At 35.8% G+C, this 14,420-nt stretch overlaps 1 protein-coding gene across 3 annotated transcripts in view; it reads right to left on the reverse strand.

Moving 5' to 3' along the window:
- Positions 1 to 14,420, reverse strand: part of NAV3 (neuron navigator 3) — an 840,800-nt gene that overhangs the window by 66,645 nt on the left and 759,735 nt on the right. For all 3 annotated transcript variants that reach the window (XM_036299344.1, XM_036299343.1, XM_036299341.1), the window contains 4 exons: positions 14,122 to 14,310; positions 11,375 to 11,427; positions 4,688 to 4,711; positions 1,876 to 1,953 (listed from right to left, as the gene is read on the reverse strand). In XM_036299344.1, coding sequence (XP_036155237.1) covers positions 1,876 to 1,953; positions 4,688 to 4,711; positions 11,375 to 11,427; positions 14,122 to 14,310 — 344 coding nt within the window. The remainder of the gene's footprint in view (positions 1 to 1,875; positions 1,954 to 4,687; positions 4,712 to 11,374; positions 11,428 to 14,121; positions 14,311 to 14,420) is intronic.

The raw sequence follows: 14,420 nt of genomic DNA on the forward strand, positions 1-14,420 counted from the left end.
TACACCAACCAGGGCTAGTTTTTCTTTTTAATAAAATAAGCATATATTATTTTTTTAAATATGTTTTTTATCCTTACCTGAGGACATATTGATTGATTTTAGAGAAAAGGGAAGAATGAGAGGGAGACACACACACACACACACACACACACACACAACGAGAGCGAGAGCGAGAGCGAGAGCGAGAGCGAGAGCGAGAGCGAGAGCGAGAGCGAGAGAGAGAGAGATTTATGTGAAAAACATTGACTGGTTGCCTCCTGTAGGAGCCCTGACCAGGTATCAAACCCACAACCTTGCCATGTACAGAACAATGCTCCAATCTGCTGAGAAATATTAGTCAGGGGAAGCATGTATTCCTTTTTAAATGGAAATAGCTTCAAAATTACTGTGCAAAAGCCCAAATTCCACAATGTATAGCAGCCACTTGTTATTGCAATATCTGAGTATATAAGTCTACGAAGAGAGATTTAAAGATAAAATAAAACCCTGAGTAATCATTCAAAACAACTGGATGCATCTTGACTATCCAATGCATAGGGTCTATCATGAAGCCTTCCTTGTCGCAGATAACCAGAACCCGGAGTACTTTGGCATTTTCATTGTAATATGTCCTCTGGGTATAAATTCAGGTACTGAGACAGGAGTGTTTTATACCACTATACAGTTTATTGTATAAAATTTACAACCGCTATTGAGCTATTTAAGAATTATACTTAGACACAAAATATAGTTTGAATAATACTGTTCTCTTCCAATGTTGCCTAAACAATTCTCTAAAACATACTATCATTTTTATGAATCTCCTGACAACGTACATAAAAAAAAAATATAGTCAATCAATCCAAAATTTAGATTCCCCCAAAGATGAAAAGATAAAATCAATTCAAATACAATGCTGAAATGAATACATTGTGAGTGAAATGATTTATTTAGATACTGTGAAAGTTTTATTACACCATAATTTTCCATCTTAAAAATCTCACTTACTCAAGTCATACCCAGGGGGGGCTACACCTGCTCAGTCTTGCTCTGTCAGGCTTTGCCTAGGAGGTAGAAAAACTCAATGGAGAGCATAGAGAAGTGAGGCAGGCAACGGGCCCAAAGCTCTACAGTGGAACTGAGCAGATTAATGTTGAGTGAAGGTGGCAGGACATATGGCAAAATAGCAGGAGCTTGCTTACCCCTCACTGTTGTTCCTAACACCATTGTTCCTGAGGACGAGGCACAATGCCACAGGCTGTTTATTACTCTACATCTATGTACTCCCTGGCACATTAGAAGATCTTCAGTAAATGTTAATATAATTGATGGTCTTCACTGTCATCATTTTTGCTGTTCTCTGCTGCTTGAACTATGAGAAGGCTGTCCAGGTTGTTGAGAGAAATATATCTCATTTACAATATAGCTAAGATACCCAAAATTAGACCAAGTTAATTTTTTTTTTTTTAGAATGAAGTGAATGCTTAACTAATTGTCTAATAAATTGCTCTGAAGGAGGCAGGGCACATGAATTTTTTATCTTCCAAAGTTAATCCCCAGCAATCCCTAATAACATTGCGGCTTGAGAAAGTCTTATATATGGGGAGTGATAAAAATAAGAAATAAGAAAAGAAATAACCATTGTTGCTGTTACTGATACTTCCAACCTTGTAAGAAACAAAAAGCCATTTCAACCACAGTATGCATCCTTATCAATTTGGGTTTATATTTTATTACTCAGTGTACAGGAAAGTTTGGCTTTATATGAGTCTCACAGTTTAGTGACTTAAGTCTGTATAATTTTTGACATTTAAGTGCGTAAATCGGTTACTAAAATTATCCTACTTACTATCTAAAAATCTGTTTTAACGTATCACAAAATCAAAAGTGACTTACATTTGCTGAAAGCTGAGATGTGAGGGTAGCCACTTTTTCTTGAGATGCAACCAGCTCTCTCCGCAGTTTATGAATTTGCTGAATGTAATTAAAAAAATCAATTCAATATGCTAGCAGATTTTGACATAAAACTAAAATTCAATCCAAGCAAGCAAAGCAAATATTATAGTTAGTTCCTTCTACCCCCACTGTATCAGTAGCAATTTCTGAAAATTAAAGAAATGTGAATACTGGCTGCACAGTAACAATCAAAAGCCTATGATCAGAAGAGGAATAAGTGCCTATGTCAAAGCAGGAACTCCAATCTGCCAAGTACGGTGTGCTTACTTGTTCCATTTGCCATCCCTGCCTGACTCAAGAATCAGTTTACTCTTTATTGATTCTTTACAGAAATTTGCAGTAATAAAATTAGGTAGTAAAATCTGTTCTTTTTTAAAGTTAAAAATGCATATACATATTTTTTTCTGGATCCTTTGGGTGAAAAGTACTCCGTGTTATTTTTCTATCAGTTTTTTTGCATGTTTATTTTAATTTTATGTTTGTAAACTTCTCAGAGATGTAGAAATCCTGCACTCACTGAAAGCTGGTTCTAATTCAACATTTAATGTTCCCATATTTGAAAATAATTTTATTGGCTGGAGTTTTAATGGCTAACACTCATCCCAAATCTTGATTGTAATGCCCTTTATTCAGTAAGTTACTAAAAAAGGCTTTATAGATTATCCAGTTTAAAAAGAAGGAGAAAATCAGTAATACTGTGCAAATTTTATATAATGAAAGGCTAATATGCAAATCTACTGAATGGTGGAATGACCAGTCACTCTGATGTGCACTGACCACAAGGGGGCAGACACTCAACGCAGGAGCTGCCCAGGGGGAGTGCCACTCAGCCAGAAGCTGGGCTCATGGCTGGAGAAAGCAGTGGTGGTGGCAGTAGCCTCTCCCGCCTCCACAGCAGCGCTAAGGATGCCCAACTGCTGGCTTAGGCCCGATCCCCGTGGGAGCAGGCCTAAGCCATCAGTTGGACATCTCCCGAAGGCTCCCGGACTGCAAGAGGGCACAGGCCGGGCTGAGAGACACCCCCCCAAGTGCACAAATTTTGTGCACCAGGCCTCTAGTAACTAAATAAAACAACAAAATAAATATGCAAAAATGTTTTCCATTTCAGTTAAGTTCACTCTTGAATAAAACTGAACCAGAAAACTAGAAGAATATATGATATTATATTTAAAATTTTAATTTAAGCACTTTCACAGTTTAACCTGCGTGTCTCATGTTGCCATGAAATATAAAGTGATTCATAAAGGTAAAGCATTTATAAGTCAACAAGTAAACTTCTGGTCTCAAGGGATTCTAGTTATTTAAATGCCACATAATCTACTCTAATGCTTCCCATTTTTACAAAAACAAGTCTTCTTTGGTCGTATTTGGACTTTTGGAATGTGCCTTAGTTTGAAAGAGCATTCTTGACAAGTTTATTACTTGTCTTTTTCCTTTTACCTCCCTTCACATTCTATTTTTATGGAGAATAAATGGTGGTCAATATTGAGAGACTAAAAAATAAGTGAGCTGGAAGCAGAGATAGAGGACATTTTTATAATTTAGGAAAATGAGATTCCTTTCCACTCCTGTTTTTTTTTTTTTAAAGAGATACATCCCAGCCCCAATTAACTTTTGAATCACATTCCTATGATAATGACCAAATAGTCTCAGAAATCAAAGAATCCATATTGTTCTTAAACCAAATTCAAAGAAGTTTCTCAAATTAGCAGTCTCTATTATATAAGTACTATAAATTATTTTTTTAACAACCATGACTCATTATGGGACATGAATGATAAAAGGGGAGTTGGATAATTACTAATAAGGCAAGAAGATGTGGCATTTTTATACTTCAGTAGCTATATTATGATCAATGTTAGAAGCCTTGCTATGTCCATACAACAAAATGTTTGTGTGTTTTTTTAAAAAACACCATAATCATTTGTTTGGTCTAGCAATTACAAAGATCAAATTGGCATAATCAATACTTTTTCAGTATTTTGAAGCACATCACAAATTTTACATTAAAGGCAATAAAATATGACTTTAAAGGAAAGAGTTCCTTTGTAGAGACTGTTGTCAAGACATTTATTTTCTCTGTGGTCTGATTGCCTCAGTGTAAAGCAATCAAATAGTCATTACTGTGCCTTAAATAAAGGCCTAATTAAAGTCCTCCTGCTCTTCTTGGCCAACACAACTCTTATACAAAGAGTCAGAAAAAGAATATTCTCTCCAGGTTGAATTCTCATTTGTATGTGATTGCAAGGAAGTGTGTATTTCTGAAACGTATGTGATTAGAACAATATGCCACAGTAGACAGAAAGTGGTGACTACAGGCAGCACAGTCCTGGCACCGACGAGATAGGCTGGGATGCTGGTAGCCTGCGTTGTGGAGGTCGGCAGCTCAAGATTCAAGAGTTTCCTCAAGCCTATGCAGTTAGTTTTATAGGCTGTGAGGGAAAAGAGACTAATAAAATAGAAAGACTGCACACTCATTCATCCATCAAAGATTTTAGGAGTGCTTGCTACTAGACACAATTTATTACCTAAGTCTCCAATCTATAATGTGAGAGGAGAGTTTGCTTCTAAACACTGCCTTTCATTTTCTTTATGAGGAAATATCCAAGACCTTTTATCAACTACTTCAATTATTTGTATCCTAACTGGAGGGGTATGCTATTGTAGCAGAGCCCTCTAGTGGGAGAAAACCTCATTTCAGCATAAATGTATAAGATGGTAGTCAAAAATAAAAATGCTACAAGCTTTTTACCTCTGAATGAGCCTTTTCTTCAGCCTGAAAAAGAGAAATGCGAAAAAAATATTACAATGTCGATTCATTTCACACGTAAAGTAATTATAATTTGTATTTAAAATATTATGATCTAACAAGAATATAGTAAAATGCATAATATTAAAACAGTAAGAACAGGGACCTTTAGAATTACAAGTGAATATTTCTTTATATATAAGCCATGTAGTACTTTAAAATATAGGTTATTTGACTTATGGATATATAATATGTCTTAAAAGCAAAGGATAAAATTGAGATAGCATTGCTCTAAGATCCAGACCAAAAACAAAATAGTTGTAAAATTAGACTCTAAAAAATATAAGGTTAAAAATGTTGGATTTTTAAAATTCAGATTATAGGATGCAGACTCCATGAAATTATAGGGATCTGCAGCCAAGTTTTAGGAGTTCTAATTTTATCCTGTGATTTACAGATCACAAAGAATGCCCAATAAAGCTGCAGGAAAAATACTGACCTCTACTGATAACCACCGAAATCAGGTCTTTAGTTTCTATTTTCTTTTACTTTTCCTAATGGTTAATTAATTATGTTTATTTGGCTGCAAGTCAGAAAAACACTAAGATATCCAGGGCTAAGGGGTGATCAAAGTGGCTGAGGAAAATCAGTTAATGCAGATTATGCAAAGGAGGATTGCTGTAGAAACCGGAGGAGCTTTGGCTTCAGTTGCAGAGACTCCAGCTCTGCTTTTCTTTGTGCTGGGCTGCAAAATGCCAGAGTGTGAACTGTGTGCACCGTTACATTTGGGGAGCGCTCTCATTCTGGAAGAAGCTGGAGAATGCATAATATCGCTGAACAGTACAAGTCTGCTTATTGCTTTGAGCAGATCCAAAGCTAAAAAAACAATCTCTTATCTCTTTTGGGGGGCATTGCCTGATTAATTGATGCAGATAATATCTGAACCACTTTTTATATCTTTATATCTTCCTTTCCTCCAGAAAACATAAAGCACAACAAAGTATTTTAAACATTGAAATATTTTTATGTGTAAGCATCTTTTGAGTTCTGTCTTTCCTATTTCTCTACCCTTAAAAATAATGTATAGTTAGTAATATAGTGGTTAAAGAAAAAAGTGGTTAAGTAGTGGAATCTTAGTAGCCTTTATCAGAAAAATTTTTAAAAAATAAATGCTAACATAAAGCTTGATTATTTACATCTCAACTTTAATTTTTTAAGTAAAAACATTTTTAAAATTTAATAATGTCAAGGTTTCATATAAGTTTGGTTTCTGAATCACAAGTAGGGGAGAAATTTTAAAATAAAAATTTCATAAAATCAAGAGAAAGCTGCAGGGTGTTTGCCATACGATATAGAACACTGCCGGGAGCCGGTCCATGCTTGCTGTTTCAAGGGACCTGGCATATATGGCATACTGTTCTTAATATGTTTGCTCACCTTCTTGGCACTATGTGTTTTAACCAAGGTCTCTGAGAAAGGTTGTTTCCCCAGGTAGGGATTTTCCCCTGAAGTTAGGGAGGGAATAAAACCTCTTAACTAAGTGCCAGGTGGGTAATTAATCACTTTAACTACGAACAATCATGCTTAAGCTACATAATCTTTACTCCCTGGAATGGAGATAAGAAACGCCCTAACCTTTGAAATAGAGATTGATAGGATTGGAATCAACTGGTATAAATACAGATGTAAGAAGACAGAACCAAGAGAGACAGAACCTAGGCACAGAACCTACACAGAACGTTCTCTAGAGACAGAAGAACTTCGCTGGAGAGAACATGGCAAAAGTTCCTGGACAGAAACTGGCCTCAGAACCTAGAGACAGAACCTAGTGAGAGAACATGGCAAAAGATCCTGGACTGAACCTGACTACAGAAATTGGCAAGAGAACCTGACTAGAACCTGGTAACTGAACCTGGCTGGAGAACCTGGACAGAACCTGGCTGGAGAACCTAGCAAGAGAACATGGACACAGAACCTGGCTGGAGATCCGAACCAGAACCTCTCTGGAGATCCAGACCAGAACTTGGCTGGAGATCCTGGCTAGAGATCCTGGCTAGGCTGCTGATCAACTGAACGCTGTCTCTGTGTCATTCCTTCTTCGCCGACTCCATCCACACCTTTGGGGACCCCTGGACCTGCTGGGGTTGGACCCCGGCAGAACACAATTAACTATGACTATCTGATTTCCCTAGAACTTTGCATATATATTGCCAGTTTATTCTGCCCAAATCCTGCTTCTAGGCTTTCAAAGATTATAGGAAACTAATACTCAATAAATAACTTGTGTATTTCAAACCACCAATGTGTTCTATATTTTATAAATAGTCAGGAAATGGTCACTTTTTTTTCATTAAACATGCCCAGGATAAGTTACATATACTAGTTATAAGAGTAATTATTACATATATTAATTCTTTATATACTATATATAATGACTTTTCTCATTGCTGATTTTTCAGCATTATCTTTTGCTTTAATATTCACCTTCTTTCCTACACTTGGCTGTTAATACTGGTTAGGTGTTACTATAAAGTTGAAGCAATAAACAAGAATATTATTTTTTTTCCAGTGGGTTAGGCATGGCATGATATTACTTTCCATTTTAAACAATGATTTTCAAGCAGGCCCAATGTACTGAAGGATGGTAAACATTATAAAATACCTTACCTAAAAAATATATATGAGATTATTCATTATTCTGTAAGCCATTGTTTGGCCATTCATTCATCCGTTCAAATTTACAAATTAAAAAATGTATTTACTTTAGTATTAGCTGTGTCTTAGTAAAAATGCTAAAGGGTTCTACAATAAACTAAACATGGCCCCTGCTCTTATTATACCTACACAAATTAGATTCCAACCATAAATCAGGTTCGATAAAGTTTTTAATATACAATATAGCCATTCAGAAAACAACTATTGCAAAAATAGAAAAGTGTAAATGCATTACAGGTTCAGGCATATGAAGAATAAAAAGGGCCCTAACCGATGTGGCTCAGTGGATAGAGAGTCGGCCTGCGGACTGAAGGGTCCCAGGTTTGATTCGGGTCAAGGGCATGTACCTAGGTTACGGGCACATCCCCAGTAGGGGGTGTGCAGGAGGCAGCTGATCGATGTTTCTCTCTCATCGATGTTTTTAACTCTCTATCCCTCTCCCTTCGTCTCTGTAAAAAAATCAATAAAATATATTTTAAAAAAAGAATAAAGAGGGTTCTGGGACCTAAGAATAAAATTGCATAGCTTCCTAGGCTATCTTTTATTTTCTCACTTCCCATAAGTAGTATATGGATAATGAGGAGTTTTCCTTTCCTATGAGAAACCCATAGCACAATAACAACAACCAAACTCAACTTCAGGACGAAAAGAAGAGGAGGTGGAGACAGACTGGCCTGAAAGCACAGGCCTAATATCTAAAGGGGGCGATGCCAGGGGACTGTAACCCCGGAGGAATTTCATCTCAATGTTCTTAGATATTTTGTTTATTTTTAAAAATAAATTTAATTTTTTTTTTTAAGTCAAAGCTCAGATTTCACAGTGTTGGTTTGGATTAAAAAACAAGCACAGAAAGGTAATAACTTGGCAGACCGGACTGGGCCTGTTATTTGTAATGAGTTTGCAACCTCCCAGAATCTTTCGGCTCAGGAATTCTAGAAGGTGATTTACACACTTTATAACAAGATACAAATGAAAATTTTTCCCAATTATAATTGGTAGAGGTTTTAATAGAGCTACGTGTGAAGAAAGAATTCTTCCAATAGGATTTGTTAGATTGGTGATTTTACAGGTAAAGTTTCTGCCCAACAAGCCATCTTTGTTAGTGTGTTTTAATATTTTAAAGCAAAATATGTAATTCCATAAATGAGAGCATTGCAGTAAACATGGTTTATACCCATGTTTAATAGAAACAGTATTTTACCTAATAGAGATAGTGCCTAATGTTCTTGCAAAAAGGGAAACTTTTTATTCCTGAACACTAATTATTTTTTTTCTTTTTCTCCCCCCCCCCCTTTTTATTGAATTTATTGGAATGACACTGGCTAACAAATCACATGGGTTTCAGGTGCACAACTCTACAACACATCATCTATATTAAACACTAATTATTTTACAAAGGGACACCATGTACAGTTGTGTTAGTTGTGCAGGGCATACTTCAAATGATACTATTACATGGACTATGATATAAATGGTGCTTTCTAGAACCACACAATTAACAACATCTTGTGATTTATGGTATACAATGTCCCTGGTCTTCTCTAATTACTTCAGAAAAACCATGGGTACATCTGTCTGCTGTTTTCCCACTTTATTTTATAGGTATAGTCCAAAGAAATTTAGCAACTTGCCTGATGCCACATAATCCTGACTCATATAGTCAGGCAAGAATGCAAATCAACAGAATCTTTACCCAGAGTCCTTAAGAAGGCATAAAAATAATGATAAATTGCCTTTTCACTTCCTCTTTAAAAAGTACTTCCACAGATATTTTATCATTGTCAATTAAATCTCAGTGCATGGTAAGGAGGGTTAGAGATAAAATAACTCCTCCTGATCTTTAATTTTTCTCTTTATTAATTCTCCAATTATGCATTGTTTTATTGCAGGTTACTTGTCAATTCAAATATACAATTTACATCATTTCTAATACAACTATTTAAATTTACTAATTTCCTAATAATATCACCTTCTCATGTGGCTTGATCACCTAACCATGTGGCTTTTCACACTTAACACCAGGACCCAATTCATCTCTAAATGTTGGCCAATAAATATGTGTATATAGTCCCTTTATTTTCATCTCTGTTCACATTTCATATTGCACTCTCAATACTTCTCACTTATGTTTCCTAACTTAAATGAGAAGCATTTTTTAAATGTACTTCCTTTGTTCTCAATAAACCTGCAATATCCAATATAGTAGCTACTTGACATATATGCTTTTTTAAGTTTAAATTAATTAATTTAAAAATTTTTGACTCTTCTGTCACAAGAGAGACACACTTCAAATACCTGATAGTCATGTGTGGTTACTCTATTAGACAGTGCAGTTATAGAACAGTTTTATTACCACAGAAGATCTATTGGACTCTGTTATACACTAATTAGCCATCTGTATTCTCCTACCCATGCTCTTTTTTTTTTTAGTTTTTCTTATGTTTCATAAAGGTAGTTTTATCCAAATGTTGCTACAAAATATTTAAAATTTGTGTATATTTAAAATCTATAAATATAAAAGGCTAACATGCAAAGTGTCCCTGCAGGAGTTCAATCAGGAGACAGGGAATTCTATCACTTGCTATGATGTGCACTGACCACCAGGGGGCGGCACGGAATGAAGAAAGGCCTTGGCCGGCAGCCCGCAGCCAGGGAAGGGAGGCCTCAGCCAGGAATCAGAAGGCCCGATCGGCCCTGATTGCTGGCCAGGCCTAGGGACCCTACCCATGCACAAATTCCGTGCACCCCTCCAGGATGATTATAATGATGTTGCATTTTTTCATGTTAGATAGAGACTTTAGTTGCAATGGCTTCAGTCAGAATACATCTCCCTGATAAACAGTGGCATTAGCTCAATAGGAGGGATACTAGCTCTTAACATATTCCTCGTAGGCATTTTTCCCAATACATTTTCACATTTCTCACTTCTTTATCTAGTTGCCTAACATAGTAGATTTATCTAAACACTAATAGTGATTTCTTCAGTTATAGAATCTATTGGCAATTGTAATCATTAAAAGGAGAAATGGTAAAAAAGAATATTGTCTTTGCTGATGATAGTCTAATTTTGAGTAACTATGTAAAGCAATACATATTAAGATGGATTCATAAAAAGAGGGATATAACATTTGAACCTAACAAAAAGAGTGGAAAAAAAAATCAGTATTTCCCTTAATGCTTAATTGCTCAGTTAACAGCCAAGGCTGTGAACTTTTTATGAACCTTTCAATGCTGGATTAATAATTATTCATACTACTCAAGTCTCAGTGAAATTCAGTAAACTAACTATACCTCACTCTTACCTAGGCATGAAAGAACCCTCCTATAAAAATAAAATCCTAGAGACTAATTTTTAAAAAATATATTAAATTATGTTAAGTAGACTGAAAACTCACCTTGGTAAAAATAAAATATAATTTCACATATTGGGAAAATGAGTTGACAAATTGTCATTTCTCTCTTAAGAAATAAAGTTTTAAAAACTACATTCTATTTCAGAAGTTTATAAAAAAAATACCTAAGCTTCTGAAGCCTTCATCCTTTCGTATAATATTTTCCAAAAAAAAAAAAAAAAAAAAACTTTAAAAATACAATAAAAAAATACCATAGAACAATGCAATGATCAGTCACAGCTCAGGGAACCAAACAAGGAAAACAATTCAATATTATAAAATTATGGTAGCGCATACTACATGATTTCAGGGACTCCAAGTTATACCCTCACAGGTTTTGTGAAATTCAGTTTTCCTTCCATAAGTGGATTATAATGCGTACACAGAAGTCAAGTGGAAGCACAGGGAAGTGGACCACAGAAGAGCTATTACAGTACTTGCCAGCTTATCGGGGATGCAGTAGCTTAGCGTATTTCACTTACAGCCCTTATTTCACTGCGCAACTTCTGTGTAAATGTCAGTCTCCTTAATCATGTGTATGCCTGGCAAAGGCAGGAGCTTTTCCTTAACAGCCAGTACTTACCGTAGAGTAAAGAGAAGAAGTGCTGGACACCAGTGATAACGAAGAGCCATGAACTGGGGAAAACAAAAGAGAGCAAGAGGTAGGTTGAAGCGTCTGCTCCGGAACACCATGTCTTTACGAGAGTGAAGAACAGGGGAATAAAATCGGAACTGCTAGACAAAAGAACCCGAGAATGTCTGCTGTCATTGTTTTGTACATAAAACGTTGAAACATGGAAAGATTGCATACCTATCCCCTAAAATACCTTATTTATCATGTTATAGAGGGGATGCTTTGCACATATTGAAAACTATAGTAAACGCCTATAGATTTAGTAATCAGAAAATAAAAAAACCTGAACTACAGTTGCTATAAACCTTAAAACTTTAAAAAGCGTTATGTATTTGATTTGATTTTGTTTCGATACAACAAAAATACATTTTTAATATTTTTCTCCATGTACTTTCAGGCAAGTAAGCATTTTATCCAGTTTGCTAGTTCATTATTTCTGATGAGTTGATTATGATTTTTTTAAATAGAGAATTATTGTTTCTTTTGTAATTTTAGTGATAGAAAAATACTTCTTATTTCAAGGTGGTGTCTCACTGAAATTAAGAATGGAAACTGCATAGTGTTTCTTATCCAGGTATATCAAAATACCATCTCAATTAACAGAGTGCTGTATATATCTGCACATTCACTATATTAAGCCCAAAATGTGGATAAAATTGTGCTCAATTATATTTGTAGAAAAGTCCTTAGTCTTTTCACTGTGGGATATTATGAAGTTATTTCTGCTTAAACATTAGTTGAGTACACACAATATGACAGGACTACAAAATGAATGACACTATCCTAGGAGCTTAAAAAGAAGTAGAAAGATACACAATTAAAAAGATGACTACAATAGAGTAACATAAATATGATCGAGAGCAATGATGGGTATGACAAGAACACTTGGGAGGTGCTTACACCCTGGTCTGGAGAGGACGGAGAAAACTACAAATATTACCATTCTGTGAGACCAGCAAAATGTTAGCCTTTTTTTTTTTTAAAGCACATTCTTTCAACCTGGTGTGAACTAGTGAGGTATACCAGAAAGAATGAATCTGGAGATCCATTTTCAGTTAATTTTCTGCTACTTTTGCAGTATTTCTGCCATTGACTGTATTACTTATGATCACTTAATACTTATAGGTCTATGATCTTAGAGTTTGTGACTTAGTTTCCTGATCTTTCACTGTGAGCATTGGGCAGTGCATCATTAAACTCCCTTCTATCTCTCTCTAGCCCAATGATTCCTTGATTCTAGACCACACTTTAAGAATTATAATAATTCAGTATTCAATGCATAGCCATCAAAAAGCCATCTTGCCCACTCAGGCTCTTGTCCAGAAATGCAGATTATTTAATCTTCCTAAATGGAAGGCCAGAGTCTCCCAGCATACGAAGAGCATTCTGCTTGTAAATGAAGCACTCTAGAAACCCATCAGCATGCTTCGCAAGTTGTTTCTGCAGTATTATACGAGGCCTGCCTATGAAGAGGGTGACTGAACCATTTCAGAAAAGCAGAGACAGCACTAGAGATTATTTATCTCTTTTCCTATCTGCACTGCAGTAATCAGGCAACTCTCAGGGTAGAACCCACTCTTTCTCACAGCGAGCTCAGTGGTTTGGTGACTATCCCAAAAGCAGTGGCAACTGCGGTGAACTGATTTAGTGCCAGCACCTTACGCGCACAGTGGTGACCTGAAAACCATGAGCTAATTTTCACAACTGCCTGAGCTTTCAATCAGAGATACTTTAAATAAGAAGGTAGGGAGGGGGCAGAGAAAGGAACAAAACTATTCTTTAATTTCATCCTCATAATAAACCTGCAGAATTACAGATGCAGAAATTAGGGGTAATAAAGTTAGGAAATTCGGCCTAAATCCTAGTAAGTTTCAAGACCTGAAGTCCTTTCTTTTATACATAATTATTAAGGAATAGCAGAGTACAGACAATTTAATGTTTGATTTTATTCTAATCAATTTGAACGTATACATTTACTGTTATTCTACCTTTACTGATACGCTTTATAATGTGAGTGCCACATATCTTTTATGAGTACTTAAAAATCATTCATTAAATCAAAGAGGAAAATCTCCCAGTATTATGATCAACTTTGACATATGAGGTTTTATCATTTAGAAAATTATATACATTTGAAAATCAATTAAGCCTCCTGAATTTTTTATAAGGTGTTCATGTAGCACTTTACAACTACAAATAAATTTATTGGGACAGGTGAGAATTTCATTGCATTAAATAAGGAAATGTACCTTAGAAAGCAAAAAGTAGATACAATATGAATTAAAAATGATATGATATAAAACTAACACAAGAGGGAGTTTCTGAGAACATGGTAGTTTCATAAAATAAGTTTTTCTGATTCTTATATCTTTATGGCCCTTTAACAGGGATGTCAAACAAAACATTCACTCTAACATTTGATACGTGAGGGCAAATAGTAATTTTTTGCATGAGAATTTATTCTGAACTATTCTATAGTCCAGTATTAATCGAAACAATTTCTGGCATATTTCCAAATACATAAAGAAAGAAAAAGTAATGCAGACTGAAACTTCTTCAAGCTTCAGGGCTCATCAAATAAGAGTTCACACACTCCTTTATTTACTCTTTAGGAATTCTTGTGATATGAGTGATGTGATCGTTTTAATCTCAGAGTTAAATAAAGTAACCTCACCGGTATCTCCCCCCACACCTACCTTCTTCCATGCTGTCTCGAAAGGAGCCTGAATGACTGATGGCGCGGGGCCTTTCCTCCAGAGACGTGGCGCTCCCACAGAGCTGGGCGTCGTCGTAGAGGTCGAAGGCAGAGTCCTGAGCTGGGATGCTATTTGAGCGCATCATGCTGGGCCCGGGAAGGTTAAACTGAGACAGATTTGTTGGACTCACTGAAAAACAAAGCACACAGAGCCTGTTATTCTGGGGCTTGGATGATAAAACTAGCAGGTTGATAGAAAGTGAAAACGTGATTCCGATTCTTATGGAAGCATCAATCTAT

The sequence above is a fragment of the Myotis myotis genome, unplaced genomic scaffold, assembly GCF_014108235.1.
Source record: "Myotis myotis isolate mMyoMyo1 unplaced genomic scaffold, mMyoMyo1.p scaffold_m19_p_3, whole genome shotgun sequence".
NCBI lineage: Eukaryota > Metazoa > Chordata > Mammalia > Chiroptera > Vespertilionidae > Myotis > Myotis myotis.